Here is a 20,003-nt window from a genome sequence, read left to right as displayed (position 1 = left end):
ATTTGCTAGTATTTTGTTGAGGATCTTTGCATCTGTATTCATCAGGGATATTGGTCTGTAATTCTCTTTTTTTGTGGTGTCTCTGTCTGCTTTTGGTATGAAAGCGATATTTGCCTCATAGAAACTTTTTGGAAGTGTTTCTGTGTTTTCATTTTCTTGGAAAATCTTGAACAGGATTGGGAAGTAGGTCCTCTTTGAAGGTTTGGAAGAATACATTATTGAATCCATTTGGGCCAGGGTGTTTGTTTTTTGGGAGACTTTTGATTACTGTTTTAATTTCCTTGATAGTGATAGGTCTGTTCAGGTATTTCAAGTCTTCTTGGGTCAGCTTTGGGATATTATAGGGGTCCAGGAATTTATCCATGTCTTTAAGGTTGTCTAGTTGCATAGCATAAAGCTTTTCAAAGTAATCTCTGATTACCCTTTGAATTTCTGTGTGTTCTGTTGTGATGTCTCCCTTTTCGTTTCTGATTCTGTTTATTAGGGGTCTTTCTTTTTTTTTTTCTTTTTTTTTTCCCCTTTATTTTATTTTATTTTATTTTTTTTAAAGTTGTAGATTTACAATTTTTTGTGCTTTGGTTTCAATTATACAATGATCAGATACCCATCCCTCCACCAGTGCCCATTTTCCACCACCATGGATAATATCCCTCCCACCCCCATCCCCCCATCCCCCCGTCTCTGTGGCAGGGCAATCCCCTGTGTTCTCTCTCCTTTTGGGTGTTGTGGTCTGCAAAAGAGGCATTGAGTGGCAAACATGTTCAGTCCATAGTCTACTTTCGACATGCATCTCCCCTCCTGGGAGGATCCTCCAAACATCCTTTATTTGGTGCTCCCTTCTCTATCTGAATAGCCCTTTCCTCTAGGATACCCGGCTGGCCTCTAAGTTATGGAGTAATCCTCCTGGTGCTGATCTCAGCTATTCTTGGGTATTAATCTCATACTTTGTTACTTTATATCCCCCAGATGAATGCAATCTTTCTATGTCTATCCCTCTCTTTCTGACTCATTTCGCTTAGCATGATACTTTCCATATTGTACCACTTGTATGTAAATTTCATGACTTCATCTTTTCTAAGAGCTACATAGTACTCCATTGTGTAGATGTACCAAAGTTTCTTTAACCAGTCATCTGTTCTTGGGCATTCAGGTTTCTTCCAGTTTCTGGCTATTGTAAAGAGGGCTGCAATGAACAAACAAGTGCAGATGTCACTTCGACTATACATTTTTGCCTCTCTGGGATATATTCCCAGGAGTGGTATTGCTGGGTCAAATGGGAGCTCAATTTCTAATTTTTTGAGAATCGTCCATACTGTTTTCCAGAAGGGCTGAACCAGTGGACATTCCCACCAACAGTGAAGGAGTGTCCCTTTCTCGCCACATCCACGCCAGCATCGGTTGCTTTTGTTCTTTTGAATGTGGGCCAGTCTCTGAGGTGTGAGATGGTATCTCATTGTGGTTTTGATCTGCATCTCAAGGGGGGGGGGTCTTTCTTTCTTATTCCTTGTGAGTCTTGCTAATATTTTATCAATTCTTGTTTATTTACTCAGAGAACCAGCTCTTGGTTTCAATGATCTTTCGGATTGTTTTCTTGGTGGAAACCAAACATGGAAATGTCATTAATTTCTGCTCTAAGTTTTATTATTTCTTTCCTCCTGTTTGGTTTGGGCTCCTTTTGTTGATCATTCTCCAAGATCTTAAGCTGTGTGGGCTCATCTTCCTTCCCGAGGAATGCTTGTAGAGCTGTTCTCTTAACACTGCTTTTGCTGTATCCCATAAATTCTGTTAGCACGTGTCTTCATCCTCATTCATTTCCAAGAATATTTTGATTTCCTTTTTAAGCCACTCATTATTCAGTAGTGAGCTGTTTAATTTCCAGGTGTTTGGCTTGAATTTCTGTTTCTGGGTGTGATTTACTTTGATTTTCAGTGCATCATGATCTGAGAATATCATTGACACAATTCCTATTCTCTTAATTTTATGGAGGTATGTTTTGTGGCCCAGTCTATGGTCTGTCTTGGGTAATGTTTCATGTGCACTTGAGAAGAATGTGTATTCATCTTTTTTGGGTGTGAAATGTCCTATATATGTCTACTAGACCCCTGTCTTCTATTTCTTCCTTCATGTACAGTATATCCTTGCTGAGCTTGAGTCTTGTTGATCTACTGAGAGGTGATAACATGACGTTGAAGTCTCCAACTATTACTGTGTTGCTGTCAATGTCTTTCTTCAAGTCTGTGAGGAGTTGTTTTAAGTATTTTGCTGGTTCCTTGTTAGGTGCATATACATTTAGGAGAGTAAGTTCTTCCTGGTGTACAGATCCTTTGATCATTAAGAAATGACCTTCATTGTCTCTTGCAACCTTTTTCAGTCTGAAGTCTGATATTAGTATGGCCACTCTTGCTTTTTTGAGGAAGCTGTTTTCTTGTAGGATTGTTTTCCATCCTTTCATTTTGAGTCTGTGTTTGCTTTGCTTGTTCAGGTGTGTTTCTTGCAGGCCGCAGAATGTTGGGTTCAGTTTTCCGATCCATCCTGCCACTTTGTGTCTTTTAATTGGTGCATTTAGCCCATTGACATTGAGAGAGATTATTGTTATGGGTTTTGTATCATCTTTCTGCCAATGTTTGTTGTTATTTGGGGGACTTGTATTGTCTTAAAGTAGCCCATTTAGGTCCTCTTGCAGCCATGTTTTTGAGGTGATGAAGTTCCTGAGTTGTTGTTTTTCTGTGAAGCTGTGTGTTGTACCTTCTGATATGAATGAAAGTCTAGCTGGGTAAAGTATTCTAGGTAAGGTGTTTATTTCATTGAGTTTGTTCACTGTATCCCACCACTGTCTTCAGGCCCTTAGGGTTTCATTGGATAAGTCTGCTGTGAATCTTAAGGATGCCCCCTTATAAGAAATTTCTTTCTTTGATCTTGCTGTTTTCAGAATTTTATCTCTGTCTATGGTTTTCATCATTCTGATCAGGATGTGCCTTGGAGTACTTTTATTTGGATTTCTTTTAGCTGAAACCCTTCTGGCCTTCTGGATCTGATTGCAAGTGGTCTTCAGTTCTGGGAATGTCTTAGCAATGATGTCTTCTTTGTCAGGGGTTTCTTCCTGTCCTTCTGGGTGGGACTCCAATGATTCTTATGTTATTCCTCTTGGCTTCATCTCGATTTTCTCTTGACATGTGCTGATTTTTTTTGAGGTTCTTTTCCATTTTCTGCTGTTTGGAGAGTCTCTGCACCTCATCTTGGAGCTCACTGATTCTATCCTCAGTAGCTGTTACTCTGTTGCTGAGGTCTTCCACTGAGTTTTTCATTTCACCTACCAGGTTTTTTATGTCTGTCATTTCTGCTTGCGTTTTTGTTTACATTTTCTTCACCTCCGCTTTCATAATCCTCTTGTATTTTATCAGCAGTGCATTCCATTGCTTCTTTGTGCTCCTTATACATCCTTGAAAGTTCTGTTTTGAATTCCTCATCTGAGAGGTTAGAGAGCTCATTGCTACTGTTTGATTCATCTGGGCTAGCAACTTCAATTATTAGGCTTGGTGAGGTTCTGCATTGTTTTACCATAGTGAGCTTTGTATTTTGGAGTTTTATCTAATGTTTTTGTATATTATGGCCCGTACAATCAGGCTATCTTTGTGAGTGGCCGTGACTTATTGATAGGTATGTGTGAGACCTGGGATAACTAGTGCCTCAAATGTGGGGTGCAGAAAAATAAGTTCTTCGCGTTGATGTGTTAGCTTTAATGCTTGCTGCCTAAAATAATCAGTCTTAGATTTTGAAATTATGCCAACCAATTATACTTCATTAAAGTAACTAAGGTAAATGTACATAACTTAAAATTAGCCATTTAAAATGAATAATTCAGTGGCCTACTTACATTTTTTCTGTCATCTTGTATACTTTTGTATACTGAGATTTTTTTTGACTCATCCCAGCTTGTTGGGTTTTTAATTTGGTAATTATTTGTGATTTCTAGGAACCCTTTTTCTCTGGGTTTTTATAAAGCCATACTTTTTTTTATGGATACTTCACTTTTTTTTTTCAGGGTACCTTGTTTTTCTTGTTACGTTGACTCCAAAGAAATCAGAGGGTGATAGTATAGTGACTAGGCAATTGCCTTGCACATGACCAACTTGGGTTCAATACCTGGCACCCCATATAACTTGCTAAGTGCACCAGAAGTGATCCTGAGCACAGAGCCAGGAGTAAGCCCTGAGCACTGCTTGATGGGCCTCCCTCCCACCCCTATCCCTTCCCCTTCCCCTCGCAAATCAAGAGACCCTTTTCCCTTCATTTTACTTCTATTCCTCTTATTCAGTTTTTTTTTTTCTCTTTTTGCCCTTTTGAATTGTTTTTTTTAGGGGGGTTATTGGGGAATCACATCCAGCAAAGCTCAGGGACTACTAGCTCTGTTTGGTGTTGCTTCTGGTAGTGATCAGAAAATCATGAGGTGTGAGGGTTTGAAACTGGGTCTTCTGCGTGTAAAACGTATTTTCAGTCTCCTGAACTAACTCCTAGACCTCCTTGCCAATTTTCATCTTAGTTTCTTTTGTAGACTCTTCTCAGTTATCAGTGATACTTGGTTTTGTTCACATTTTAGAATGAAGGCAAGAGAAAAGCTCCTTATTTCTAGAAGGGGTTTTAGTGCTTTGAAATACGGTTTGATCTGCTTTATCTTGATCAAGTGGATTGGATTGCTTTGAAATTCACCATAGAGCATGTAAATGCTATAAATAGCATTTATTGATTTAGGGTATCAAGTACCCCACTTTCTATCTTGATTTTTTTCACAGATGCCTTCAGGTTTCTTTCTCTTCTTCTCCCTCCTGTTCCTCTCACCTCGTTCCTCCTCTGCCAGCAGTGCTCAAGGGCTGCTCCTGGTTCTGTGCTCCTAGCTGTGCTCAGGAGACCAGGCAGTGTGGGGGATCCAACTTGGGTCTGTTGCATGTAAAGATAGTTCTTGTGCTCAGCCCATTGAACTATCTTTCTTACTCTCAGTTTCTTTAAAGAAAAAACCCCATTGTGTGTTTCTTATTTTCCTTTCTTTTTTTTTTTTGTTTTTTTAGGTTGAAGAAATAATATTTGTGTGTGCTACTGATCATTAGAGTAGAAGAGATTGTTCGTCAATTTTCTTCTCTGTATTTACCCCCTCTGCTGTTCCTCTCATTTCTCCTCTTCATTTGTTTCATATATAATAAATCCACCCTCTTTATCAGCTATTTTCAGCTGGGGGGTGCACATGGCCCTTTGTGGGCCTCAAGAATGTTCTAGAGGGGCTGCAGGTGCTATTTCAAAGCACTTTAATAAATGAAGGCCACAACAGAAACTAGGGTGTCAGCTGGTAGAATAGGGGAGCCACAGGAAGGAAATAAGGTTGAAAAAGTTTGAGAAACACTGTTCTGTTTAATCCCTCCAGTAACTAAAAACATTTTAATTAAAATTTCAACAGTTTTACCCGAAATGATGGCTCAGTCTCCTACTGCAGTGTCATAAATTATAAATTATAAAGTCATATGGATGAAACACAATAAAATATCAATTATCTGGGTCCCATTCCGAATAAAGAAATTATGGTGGATTTCTTTGTAAGGTTCTTGGAAGGGCAAGCCTTTGCACTTTTGGAATTCTTCTGGGAAAAAGAGGTGTCAAATTTAATGAAGTATGCTGAAAATATTTATAATTTAGTCTTAAAGTTTCTTGCAGGTTTGATTTATTTTGCAGTATTTTTGTATATATTTGCTGTTTGCCAGGGACTGGAATAAGCACTTTTTATATGTTAATGACATCAATTCTTCACTTTGAACTCTTTAAACTTAAACACTTTAAACTTAAGCAAAGCTCTGCCTTCCCTTTACAGATTTTATTTTTTTTTTAAAAAAGGAAAACCTAATAAGTTAGATAATTCATTAATTTTTTTCCGGTTCAATTCCTGATACCCCTTAAATATACGAGACTGCCAGGAATGATGCTTTACACAGAGACAGGTGTGGATCTCCCACTCCAAAACAAATGAACAAACAAACAGAAAACCAGAAGGTTCTTTATCTTGAAGAACTCTGAAGTAGAATAGACTCTTCTAAATATATAACAGCATATAGGGGCATATTTTTATGGAACAGTTACTGAGAAAATTGTTGAGCTGAAACCTAATTCCGAAAAGCAACCAAGGAGGAGGTTTTGAGGAATGTCTTGTTTGCGAATGCATAGCGGTGACATGTTTTGAAATGAATCTGGACCGGATGACTGGAGCCAAATAAATTGTGTATAGTCACTTTCCTCTATGCATTGTGGGAACCAGTGTTTGGACTTTATTTGCTTGTTTTCCTACATTCACTATTAGATATTGATTGAGAATTTATTAGATGCTAGAAGCTTCTGCCTAGAAACTCTCCTGTCTTTGTGCCTTCTGGGTCACAATATTACTTATACCTTCAATTGCTGCTTTACAGATGATGACTCTTGATTGTTTACTTTTGGTTCACAAAATTCCCCTAAAGGTCACCTTTCTATAAGACTTGGTTTTCTTGTAAACATAAGAAAATCAAACACACCTTAAACTAAACTTATCATCTTTACTTCCAAACTGCTCCTTGCTCGTAATGTACCAGTTTTTTTTTTTTTTCGTCTTATTTGCCTTGATTAAAGACACAGAGGAAAGCGATGCGTTCAATCCGGCTCCATGCATCCATTCATTCCTGTATAGGTATGATGGATTGTTATTTCTAAATGCGTCTTTCCTTTCTGCTGATTCATATTTTCCCGGTCACTGCTCTAATCCATTCCATCACCACCTCTGATTTAAATTGATACAGCTTTCTAATTGGTGTCTCAGTTTCCAATATTACTTCCTCCTGTCTGATTTTCTGGTATAGATGGCCAAAGCCAATCTTAAAAGCATTCTTCACTAAAGTAGTAAAGAAAAGAAAGAGTTTTGAGGAAAAAAAGCCAAGCTTCTCTGGTTATTGTGAATATTAAAATTTATTTCATGATAGCAATATACCATCTTTTCAAGAAATAATTTTAAGTAATAGTAAAGCACTGTCAAATCCAGACAGGTGGACCTATGTTGTTTTAAGCTGCATAAAGCATATTATGATTTCAGAAATCTTTAATGACTTATACTCAGATGGGATGTTGTAGATCATCTCTCCCAGGTCTCCTTTTTAATATATGACTGACTAGAAGTATAGTTGTGTATGAATTCCCTATTTTAGGATATACTGTGAGTTTTTGCAGAATCCAAAGTGTGTATTTTTTTTTTGTTTGTTTGTTTTTTGGGTCACACCCGGCGATGCTCAGGGGTTACTCCTGGCTCGTGCACTCAGGAATCACTCCTGGCGGTGCTTGGGGGACCATATGGGATGCTGGGAATCGAACCCGTGTCGGCCATGTTGGCTGCGTGCAAGGCAAACGCCCTACCCGCTGTGCTATCGCTCCAGCCCCCAAAGTGTGTTTTTTTTTTTTTAACACTGTGAACATTTTTGCAATCTCTTTTATTTGTAATATGTGTGTCCTCAGATAAATTAAGCTCTTTTTGCCTAAACGTTCTCATATATAACAAATAATCCTGTGTACCTTAGAGAGTTGTTAAGAGAATTAAGTTAGCAAATAGAGTAAGGGATTTACTGGTATTTTTTATGCTTTTGGTGATATTACTTTTATCTCTGAGCTTGGTGGGCTTCTGTGCGTTTTCCCCAGTGGTTTTGTAGTGTACTTGTGCTGGGGGTGAGTCTTTGTAGTTAGCCTATCCTGAGAGATACTGAGGGATTTACCTAGACATTGCTCTCTTGACTTCTCAGGAAGAGGAACCGTGGGCAGCATGTAATAGAGCTGTTGCATGGGTGCACAGATGACTGCCCACTTCATTATTTGTGATATGGGAGCTTAATATGGCATAGGTAGGGTGTGGAGGTGCCGGAACACATCTGATAGGGAGAGACTCTGCCTCCCATTTTGTAATTGGCCCAGTTGATATCAGCCAGAGAAGGAGGCAATGTTTTAAAAGAAAGAAAACTATTGCCAGAGCAATAGTACAGCATAAAGGGCTCTTGCCTTGCATGCGGCTGAACCAAGTTCACTTGCCAGCATTTCATCTAGTTTCCAGAGCCCCACCAGGAGTGATCCTGAATGCAGAGATAAGAATATAGCATTTGTTTAATACTTAGCAAATAATAGACATGTTTTTGAGGTCTGAATATTAGAATAAGGTTAGTATTTTCAGTAGTATCATTCTTCCTTTTTTATGATAGGAAACTGAGGCATGAAATATTTAAATAAATTTTGTAGGATACCACATGAATTAAATGTGAGGCTCACGTGCATTTAGTTTTGTCTCACTTAAATAATACAGATCAGATGGTAATTTTTTTAGAACATTCATCAATACTCCTTTTTTTATTATATTTAAACTTTAAAAGCATTTTTAATGAAAACCATACTGTATGCTTTCTCCAGTGGTTAATCTTGGGAGACCTTTTGCATGTACTCTGTAGGCACTGAGCTGTTTGTAAAACTGTAGTTGGTGTATAGGACATCGGGCTTAAAGTGAATCTTTTACATGGTGTATGGTTTTATAGCTATTACCTGTGTGCTCAGAAAGGATGACAAAAATGAAAAATGTTACATTTTAAAATATAAGTTGTTAAAATATAACCTCAGCCCTGCTTCTGAATTAAAGTATGAAAATGTTGAATTAGAGGAAGGGCATATACGTTTTGACTTTCAGTGTAAGTAAAAAAATCGAGATCATTTTATACTTTTAAATTATGTGAAGCGTTGGTTTGCAAAAAGGAATGATAGCATACTTAGTTCCCATTACTACTTCTTTTTGTGATTTATCAAAATAATTCACAGTTTTACTTATTCAGGTATTGTAACTTTTTAATACTAAGTTAGCATTCTGGTATTAATATCCTCATGGGTTGTTAATGGTGTAATATATTGGAAAGCTTTTAATATCTGTAAATAGGTCATAAAAATAGAATTTGTTCTCCATTATCAGCGATCATTATAAATGACCTTAGTCATTGTAGTTCTTATACTTACTTTGATATGAGAAAAAGTCTATTAATGTTTAAAGGACTCTTAGCTATTCTAAAAAGTCCCCTCATCCAAATTAAAAGAATTAATAATTTATAGACTTTTATAGACTTTTGGTAAGTCTATATTTCCCGGTGATGAATATAGTAGATGTTTGGAAATAAAATTGTCTTTGGATGTGCTTTAGTTAGGAGATACTTCTTGAATACCTATTAAATAAATTTTAAAACTTTAAGTGACCTGATCTTTATTACAGTCAGAAATTATAAAATTGTAACAATCTCATATTATCTATGATATCTGTACTGCTTATAACAACAAAAACAACATGTCAGAAACCGTTATTTTGAAGCTAATCTTCTTCTTTTAGGATATTTTACTTACGAAACAAGGTTGTCATCTAGTGGTGATTTCAAGTAGTACATCTTTCAGAATTAGGTAGTGTTATTGAAGGAAATACTTAATAAAACTAGATTTCATTTCTTAAGCAAATCAGAGACATTTCATTAGATGTTTTAATTTCTAATAGGGAAATATAATAGGAAAAGGATTTTCCCTAGAACCTATTGATTTGTGTATTAATGTTAAGGTGAAAACATTTTTGTCTGGCGACTCAAGTGTTGAAGTTTGTTTACTTTTTGGTGCAGGTTGATTTCATGGAACACTTACACTTAAGATGTTATGTTTTCCACGAGATGTTTGCTTTTGTCTATTTTTATGATAGAACAATCTGAAAAGTTAGCTCAGAAGAAATTAATATGTATTTTTGATGCACAAGTATGTGTGGCAGAATTTAATCAAGTTTGCCTAAGTGCTAAAACATAATACGAAATTTTTTAATGCAGAGAAATCCACTGTCCACTGCCCTCCCGTTGTTCATCGATTTGCTCGAGCAGGCCCAGTAACGTCTCCATTGTGAGACTTCTTGTTTACTGTGTTTGGTATATCGGATACACCATGGTTAGCTTGCCAGGCTCTGCTGTGCAAGCGGGATACCCTCGGTTGCTTTCCGGGCTCTCCGGGAGGGGCGGAGGAATCAAAGTCAGGTGCGCCGGGTCAGCCGGGTGCGAAACAAACGCCCTACCCACTGTGCTAGCGCTCCAGCCCGCAGAGAAATATAAACTGAAAGGATGTATTAAAAATAATTTTAAGACTTTGAGGTATGTGTATGTGTCTTGCAAAACAGTGGTCAGAGGGCTGAATTGCACTCCTGCCTATACTGGCTAGTAAGCCCGCCAGTACAGTGCTAGGGTCCTGTGAAGCTGTGCTGCTAGCCCCAGCGGTGTTGGGGTCCTCCAGGACTGCTCTGTAGTGTTCGGGGCTAAAGATAACCTTTGAATAAATATTGCATTAATAGTTTACTGTATAACATTGAGTGCTTGTATTTTTAGGTACCTTATTTCATGGCTTTATTTGTCTGATTCATCTGCAAATCAGTTTTAAACCAAAGTTGGTTCATGTTCTTATAATTATTGAAATAAAGATCGTGGTAATCATTTTGGCAAAGTATGTGCCTATTTTACAGAAAAAGAAAGACAAAAAATTAATTGAAAAGGTGGCTCATTATTGAAGGATACAAAATAAAATATTCCTTTTCATTTTCTACTGCTTGTGTGTCACAGTATTCCCTCTTTTGAGTTACATTGATAGAACTCTGATCCTCCTCCTCATTGCTGCGTTTTATGGAGATTTAGGCATGGAATCTGATAAATTCTTTTCAGCGTACTGCTGGTGTGTCAGTCTATATTCTTGTTCGTGATTTTTTTCTTCCTCCTAATATATCTCTAATATCTGTTGAATGCTATTTGTATCAGGTTTTCTGAAGTAAATTCTGTGCCCAAATTCTTATTAGTTTTGTTATCGTACTAATCTTATAAGATACTCAGTATGACTGAATACTGTATTTTCCTAAATTACATCCATAAAGAGGAGTTCATAGCCATTTTCTTCTGCCTTTAGGGAGGTAATTAGCAAGTTATTTTTTCAGTGTTTTTGGCAGTGTATAACAAAACCCAATACAAATCATAGCAAAAATGGAATTTTTTGGCAGGCATGTTATAATCTACTTAAACTGCAGAGAATGAAACAGGATGGTAAATCAGAATGAATAGTAAGATAGTTATTTAGAAATTAAAAAATTATTTTTTAACATCTTGGAAATTTCCTGTCTGTTGGGAAGTCTCTGATTTGCTAAGTTCAGAAATGCTGTTTAAGAGATTTAAAAAAATTATGTTTTATTCCCTCCTGTTACTATATTAATTTGTTTAATTGGGAGATTTCTATATTATTTGTGACTAACCAGGCATGCATTAAATTGGTATTCAGATAACATATGTGCATCAGTACTCATGGAAGGGTAGGAAGTGATCATATGTATGCCAGAAGAGTTTTTGAAACTCTTCTGGCATACATATGATCACTTCCATCCCTACCATTTGATTTGTGTTTTTATTGAGACAGTTAAGACCACTGGATACCAGTCATTTTCCTTGTACTTAATTTTTTTGAGTTCAGTCCTGATCCTCTTAGGGAAACTATGTTCACTCTTGGTTTTCTCATTGACATTTAAATAATTTTATTTTATTTTATTGGTCAGCAGACCAATGTATTTGAGCAGTAGTAGACACTGTCTATTTTTTAGAATTCAGATCTCAGATCAGGGGGCTGGAGCTGAGCAGTAGTACAGTGGATATGGTATTTGCCTTGCACGCGGCTGGCCTGAGTTTGATCCCGGGCATTCCATATGGTCCCCCAAGCACTGCCAGGAGTAATTTCTGAGTGCAAAGCCAGGAGTAATCCCTGAACATCGCTGGGTGTGACCGAAAAACCAAAAAATAGATCTCAGATCAGAATTAAATGGACACTGGTAGTGGAGAAGAGTGAATAATCTTTAGTGTTACATTTTTGTTTCTCTAGCCAATTAGAATATTTCTCTCCCTTAAAAATACACGTAGACTGTAAATCAAAAATAAGTGTTGAATTCTGTATATGTCCATATTATAGGATATTTAGGCCAAAGACCAAGCTAAGTAATTCAGCATTTTTTCAGTCTGATATAGGCAACTCTAGCAAGGACACATTACATGAATAATTATGTTTATTGTTCTGCAGGAATCATACAAAGTGACCCAATCACATAGTTACTTTCGTTTTTATCTTTTGGTCATACCCGGCGGTGCTCAAGAGTTATTCCTGGCTCTCCACCCAAGGATCACTCCTGGTAGTGCTTGGGAGACCTTATGACACACCAGGGATTGAACTCCAGTTGTTCTTGCTTTGATTGATGTGTACATGTTTCTGACTTTTATGTTCTTGATCTTGTACAGAGGTTTATCAACTTTAAACTTTTCTTCCTCTTTTGTCCTCTTCTATTAATGTTTTCTTCCTCCACCTGTTCATTTGAGACATCAAAATTCTCTTGTTTTGGGGCCACACCCACCAGTGCTCACTGATTACTGCTGGCTCTGTGCTCAGGAATCACTCACGGGTCAAGCCCTTATCTGCTGCATGCAAGGCAAAGTGCTCTTAGCTGCTGTATCTCTCTGGCCCGTGAGAAATCAAAATTCTAGATGTAATTGTTAAAGGCATATTCTTTCTGGATTCTCTCTCTGAGTGACGTTTACCTTGACAGGTGTCTTTAATTCAGTCCAGCTTCCCAATTCTTGGGAATCAGTGTTAGGATTGTTATAAGGAGAGAGGCAATTTGGCTCTGTTAGTTAGAATAACTCTTTAGGGGAGGATGTTTGCAGTAACATTGTTAGCATTAACCCTTTGTTAAAAGAATTAGTAGTGATTGCAAATGTTTATGGACATTTCTGCAGATGAGCTTTTAGGGGAATGATGATCAAACTGTAGGTTTTATGATAATATAAAATTGGCTCTATTGCGCCTAATGTACAAATCTGGTATTTTTTTCTACTTCTTGGAGTCATACTCATATCTCTCCTTTCATGCCCTGTGATCTTACTGAGATGACTTTCCCAGTTCTTTGTTTTTATTGAGATGACTGGTGGTCATTCATTTGGTTATGGTGCTTGCTTGAGATCAGATACCTGGGTGTGGTGCCAGGGAACAGAGTGGCAGTGCTGAAAGAATGGCTCGTGGCATGCAGGTTGATTCCCAGCCTTGAACTAGTTGCCTCTTAAGGTGTTTCCAGCTTTTTTTTTTTTGTAATGAGATTCTGAAAGGAGTCCATTGATGTTTGCATATTTTCTTTTTTCAAAAAGTAAGTGAATAATTTCATTAATATAGTAATCCCTTTAAAAATACAAAAGATTTAGTGCTTTTCAGTTTTATCAAGCATATAATAAACAGACTATGTCATTTTCTTTTTTTCTTTTTTATTATTTTTTATGTCTTTTTCTTATTCGTAGTAAAATCATATAGCAGAGAACAAAATTGCATGTATATTTAAGAAAATTATTTTGGTTAATTTTTAATTTAAGCTATTTTCTTTTAACAGGTATCTTTCAGATGAAGGCATTGAAGCTTGCACAAGTTCTCCTGACAAAATTAATATAAATGATATCATCCTGATTGCTCTCAATGTAAGTCATGTTCATTAACTTAAAAGTATCTTAAATACGAAAAAAATTTTTTTGAAAAATGTCTCAGTATAAGCAGGATTTTATAAGTAAATGGAGAAAGTCTTTAATTTTTGTTGTCTAAATAATGAACTTGACACCATTGAATTTGATAATCTCATATAAATTGATTATCAGTGACATGTTAATTTAACATCTATTATATAAAATCCAAAGGAAGACAACCCCAACTTTCATTTTTTCTCCTTCTAGTAATCAGAGAATTTTGTAATGTTCGCAGTCACTGTGAAAAAGCAGTAACAACTGATGTGTTCATTAAAACAAATTGCTAGTTAGAGCAACTCTAGCTGTTACCTAATTTTTTGACATTTTTATTATTTAAAAATATTTTTTTCTGTTGATAAAATATATATTGGAGAATATTTTAGGAAACAAAAGAAAAAATAAGTAAAAGCTACATATAATGTTCTGATATATATTTCTTTCCATTCTCTATTCCCCTATCTGGATAGTTAAATCTTTTCTATTTTTAGGGTTCGCTTCTGGATTTTTAAAAAGTTATAAGGGGCCAGAAAGAAAATACGACAGATAAGGTGCTTGCCTTGTATGTAGCAACCCCAGTTGGATCTCTCCCTCCATATATGGTTCTCCGAGCCTCTCCAGGTGGGATCCCTGGGTATAGAGCAGAGTCAGGAATAAGCCAGGGCACCCCACCATGTGTCCTTCCCCCGAAATTAAAGCCACACAAAAATAATAAAAACAGTTGTGATAAGCACTTGAAATCCAGTTTTAAGTAAATTATTATTTGCTTGCTTTGGGGGTCACACCCAGTGATGTTCAGGGCTTCTGCTGGCTCTGCACTCAGGAGTCACTGCTGGTGGGGCTCAGGGGACCATATAATGTACACGAGATCAAACCCGGTTCAGCCATGTGCAATGCAAGTGCCCTACTCACTGTGTTATCTCTCCAGCTCCACAAATGGGTATTTTTTTCATCATGCAGTTAAATTTGTGGAATTTTTCTTCAATTCTCTTAACAAAAATAACAAAAATAACCTATGATCACATTTATATGATACATAATCAGTTAAATTCAAAGAGAATTGCTCTTTGACAGGTTGATCATACCACTGTAAAATAGAGAATAAAGCAAAAATAGTAGCAACTGGTAGAAATGTCTAAATATGAATAAATATGCAAAGTTGTGTATGGTTTAATGGATCACAGATTTATATTTATATAATGAAGCGTAAATTTATTTTTTTGTTTTTTGGGCCACACCTCATATTGTTCAGGGGTTACTCCTGGCTTCGTGTTCAGGAATTACTCCTGGTAGGGTTCAAGGCACCATATAGGATGCTGGGGATTGCACCCAGCTGCTATATTATTTCTCCTGCCCTAAATTTAAATTAGAGCAGAAAAATTTTGTTTCAAAGTCTTTAGCTTCTTTGAATTTTATTTAGTAAGAATAGCAAGACAGTTTCTTTTAACTTACGTGTTTAGATTTCATAAAAACCAAAGGCGATAACATTTTTATAGTGAAATGTTAGAAATATTATCTATAACCACAGATGAAATGTTAATACTTTTTCTTTAACACTCAGAATTTCATTAACACTCAGAAGCTGAATTCTCTGAAAAATGAATTAAATTAGAAAAATGTTTTCAAGAACTTGTCTTTATTTCAGAAAAATATTCTAAAGATGTAGCACTGTAGCACTGTCCGCCCCGTTCATCGATTTGCTCGAGCCGGCCCAGTAACGTCTCCATTGTGAGACTTGTTGTTACTGTGTTTGGCATATCCAATACGTCACGGGTAGCTTGCCAGGCTCTGCCGTGCGGGCGAGATACTCTCAGTAGCTTGCCGGGTTCTCCGAGAGGGGCTGAGGAATCGAACCCGGGTCAGCCAAGTCAGCCACGTCCCGGGCAAATGCCCTACCACTGTGCTGTCATTCCAGCGCACTGTACTACCTATTATCTAAAGATAACAGAAAAAAATTAAAGACAATCTTCTGCTCTTCTTTAGTTTTCTTTATATGTGTAGGTAAATAGCAGTAAATGATGTATAGTTGTGTTTGAAACTTTAAGATAAATTAAGAGTCGGGGGCAGGAGGGAAATGGGGGAAATTGGTCATGCGAAATGTACAGTGGTAGAAGGATGGGTGTTGGAACATTATATGACTGAACCCCAGTCATGAACAACTTGTAACTGTTTATCTCAATTTTTAAAAAAAGAAAAATTAAGGTAAAATATTTGTTCTGTACCATTGCATGAAACCATTACTTTAATAATTTTTACTATAATTTTTTTGAAATACATAGTTATAGACTCTAAAGCTACTGTATCATTTGATAGATAAAATAATTTTTGAGAAAAAGTCTTTAAACATTGATACAGCCTATACTAGGGAGACCATCTACTTCTGAAGGTTACTACATTTTGAAAATAAAATTAGGATTTATATGATTGCTTTGATTTTTTTTTTAATCAACTTTTCAGTGATTGTAGGCTATTATTCAGTCTTTGAGAAAGACTCATTTTAAATATTTTTTGTTTTTTGGGCCACATCCAGTGGTGCTCAGTGTTTACTCCTTGCTCTATGCTCAGTGGCCACTCCTGGCTGTGCTCAGGGAACCGTATGTGGTGCTTGTGATCAAACCCAGGTTGACTGTGTGCAAGTTAAGCACTCTACCTGCTATACTATCTCTTTGGCCCTACTTGTAATTTTTATTGTATAAGCTTATTACATAGGTGGAGAATAATTCATGCACATGCCTATTTTTAAATTAAATTATTTTTTGGATATTGTTTTAGAGGCACTCAGGACTTACTACTACCAGTGTCCTCAGGGATCACTTTTAAGCCGTGCTCAGAATATCACATATTATGATTATGCCAGGGACTGGACCTGGGTCAGCCTCATGGTAGGCAAGTGCCTCACCCACTCTACTGTCTCTGTGCTGTTTATAAAGTTCCTTGCGTCCAGTAGGAGATACATTGTGGTTGTTCGTCTGTTCAGCAAAAAACGATCCAGTAAAATGTATGTGGTTTTCTGCCAGGGAAAGTTTGAAGCTAATACCCTAGATTTTTCAAGCTTGCTTGTGTATGGATACTCTGTCTAGCCTGAAAACACATTTATATTACCTCCAGTCCCCTCCTACTGCCTCCAAAATACAGCAGGTGTTTACCATAAATCTTATTTTTTTTATATAATTAATTTGGGTATTAAAGCAGATGCTAGCCTTTGGCTTATCTTGGTAATAAAACTTTTAAAGATAGCAGCCTCAGATGCTATGTCTCTTTTTCTATGCGGATTTTTTTAAATGTTTGGAGCAAAGTTCTTAGGTTGTTGTTCTGTATGAAATGGCATTGAAATTTAAGGTATAGTTTTGGGTTCACGTACCTGAATCATTCAGATAAAAATAATGTAGTAGTTCAAACTTGAGTTACTGAATATTGTGCATTAGTAAAAATTTAAGTACAGGGGCCAGAGAGATACCATAGTAGGTAAGTGCTTGCCTTACATGTGCCAACATAAGTTCAATCCCTGGCACCATATGCAGTCTCCCAAGCCCCACCGGGAGTGATCCCTTAGTACAAAGCCTAGGAATAAACCTGAGCTTGATGGATATGCCCCAAAACAAACCATACCAAACAAATTAAGAATATAGTGTTTATTAATTTCTTTTAAAGATTCATAAAATATGAAGTCATTTATTAAACAGATATTCTTGATAAGTTTATTACAAATAAAATTTTAAATAAATGGTCAGGAATTTCATGTGTGTGTACATATGTCCATGTCTGTTTAAAGTCTAAATATTTCTCATGCATTATTTTTCTCCTTTATGTAAATGTGTATTTGTATCCAGTTATCCTAACAATCTTTTTTTAAATTAAATTTCATTTTTATAAATTTGTCCACAATAATTTATTACGTTTAACATTCAAACAGCAATCCCACCACCATTGCAACTTCCCACCACCATATTTCGAATGTTTCCACCCCGAATCCCAAACCCTGTCCCCCAAAGCAGAACTGAAACAGTTAATTTTGTATTGCTTATTTTGAATAATCTGCTGAAAATGGCCCAATCATGTTTCCTTAGAAGAAAGTTTTTGAAGATTGTTGTATTTCATCCTGGAACCATTAGGCCCTTGTATAAGAGATTACTAACATGTTTGTGAAACCTCATCAAATGTTGTGTGCTACTCTTGGTACATCAATGGTGTAGAGTATGAGAAGTTGCGTGACTGCATTTGAGCTCCAGGATACTAAAATTAAAATATGATCATACAGGACATTCACTCGTGGGTGAGGCGTTGATGAGATTATATGGCACCAGGGGCAGTTTGTGGGTGTGGCAGCCAAGCTACTGGTAAAATTGGGAAATCGGAGAAGAAGGGCCATTCCCACTCTGAGCGAGCTTTTAGATTTCAGTCAGAGTTCCCGCATGCCTGTTTTTTTTTTTTTTTTTTTTTTTTTTTTGTAGAGACACTTGTGTGAGGCTCCTCAGAGCCCGTGGAGAGCGGTTGTGAACATGGTAGTGTTTGAGTTCTGGAGGTTTTTGGCTGCCGGGGTTCCGTTGGGGCAGGGAGGGAAATTTGCCCACCCTCCTCCTAGTTGCCCAGTTTAAACAGCCTGGTGCAGGGTCTGAAGGCGTGCGTCTCTATCCTAACAACCTTAATGACATAAATTTCTATTATAGACTTACAAATTGATTTGGTAAAAATCTGCTAGAAAATTTTTATTTTATGGAAAGGGCAATGATTTAGCATTTCCTTAATATGTGTATGAAACACTTTAAAAGGTATATGAACTTGGAACATATTGTCTTCTTTTAGTGTGATAAAAACTTTGTGAGATAAGGTTGGTGATTTTTTTTTTTAAATAGAGAGCAATGCATTAACTGGATTTAAAGACTTTCACAGTGTTTAAGGTTCTATTGTAATTTTATTACGGTTTGTGGTGATCAAGTTTAAGATTTTAGTTTAGTGATTGTTTCTACTTTATATTGTTTCATTTTAGGTTAATTAAAAATAATTGATAAATGCTGGAAATAAGGATTTATGTTAAGTCATAAAATTATATTATTCTGTGAGTAATTATAACATTTTATTGTGTATAACTCAGTTAATATTCTCTTTCTCATACATACTTAAATATTTAGCTTTTGAATACTCCAAAATAATGCTATGTTATTATGAATTGTTAATTCTGTAACTGACTTAATTATTATGTATAAAGGTAATCACAAAATATACATGTTTTTTATTCACTAAAATAAGCATTATAGCCAATTTGAATTTAATAATTACTCTTGGCAAGTCATTGTTCTAAAGGCTTCACTTGTATTAACATATAATAAAATATAGAAATTCTAATATAGGAAAGACCAACTAAGAATGTAATTTTTCTCCGTATGTTATTCTGTAATTTCAAAGTGAAAAGGTACACAACTTGAGGTATGTTCTATAACTCACTTCATTATTGGATGAAGGTTGCAAAAAAGGATCAACTAAAGCATTTTTAAACATGGGTTGGATTTAGGATAACTTTGCCTGACAGTTGCATTTGTTGAGTTTTAGTTTAGGAATGATCTTTGAATTAAGTTTTGACATTTGGATATTTTAAATAAGAGAATATTCTATTGTAGTTTTCAAGAAGATTCTCCTGCATGTTTATGTATGTTCATTTCATGTTACAATAACTTTTATCACCTAGTGTTTTCTTCATATGTCTAGCATAAATTTCTCCCTTGTAATCTATGCATATAGATGTGCTCTGAGAATGTTTTCCTTATATTCCTCTTAAGGTGATAAAGAGTAACGGTTCACTCTATTTTAAGTAATAAAAACAATGTAGATTTAGTCTGTAAACTAACCTCATTATCTGAAAGATCAAGATAACGTCTCAGTTTAAGTAAGTTGACCATTTTTTCAGGAGTTGGTAGTCTCTCTGAATATTGTTTTAAAGACTATTTCTTTAACTTTTCCTGAAAAGGATATAATCCTTAAATATCCAATTTTTAATTTATTTTTTAATTGAATCACCATGAGATACACAGTTACAAGGTTATTTATGACTGGGTTTCAGCCATACATGTTCCAATAATCATCCCTTCTTACCAGTGTACATTTCCCATCACCATTGTCCCAGGTTTCCCTGCTCTCATCTGCTCCTATCCCCCCACTGCCTCTATGGCAGACACTTTCTCTCTCTCTCTCTCTCTCTCTCTCTCTCGCTCTCTCTCGCGCTCTCTCGCTCTCTCGCTCTCTCCCCCTCCCCCCCTTCTGGGCATTATGGTTTGCAATATAGGTACTGAGAGGTTTTAAGTATCCCTCTATCTACCGTCAGCACTCCTTGTCCAGAGTCATCATTTCCAACTATCACTGTCTTACTGGTCCCTTCTCTATCCTAAC

General features: G+C 36.3%; 1 protein-coding gene across 2 annotated transcripts in view; it reads left to right on the top strand.

Moving 5' to 3' along the window:
* TDRD3 (tudor domain containing 3) overlaps positions 1-20,003 on the top strand; it is a 119,770-nt gene that overhangs the window by 22,261 nt on the left and 77,506 nt on the right. For both annotated transcript variants that reach the window (XM_056109911.1, XM_056109910.1), the window contains exon 2: positions 13,499-13,583. In XM_056109911.1, coding sequence (XP_055965886.1) covers positions 13,499-13,583 — 85 coding nt within the window. The remainder of the gene's footprint in view (positions 1-13,498; positions 13,584-20,003) is intronic.

The sequence above is a fragment of the Sorex fumeus genome, unplaced genomic scaffold (genome assembly GCF_029834395.1).
Source record: "Sorex fumeus unplaced genomic scaffold, SorFum_2.1 ptg000008l, whole genome shotgun sequence".
NCBI lineage: Eukaryota > Metazoa > Chordata > Mammalia > Eulipotyphla > Soricidae > Sorex > Sorex fumeus.
The sequence above is the reverse complement of the archived record's forward strand: the minus strand, read 5'-3'. Positions and strand labels throughout refer to the sequence as shown.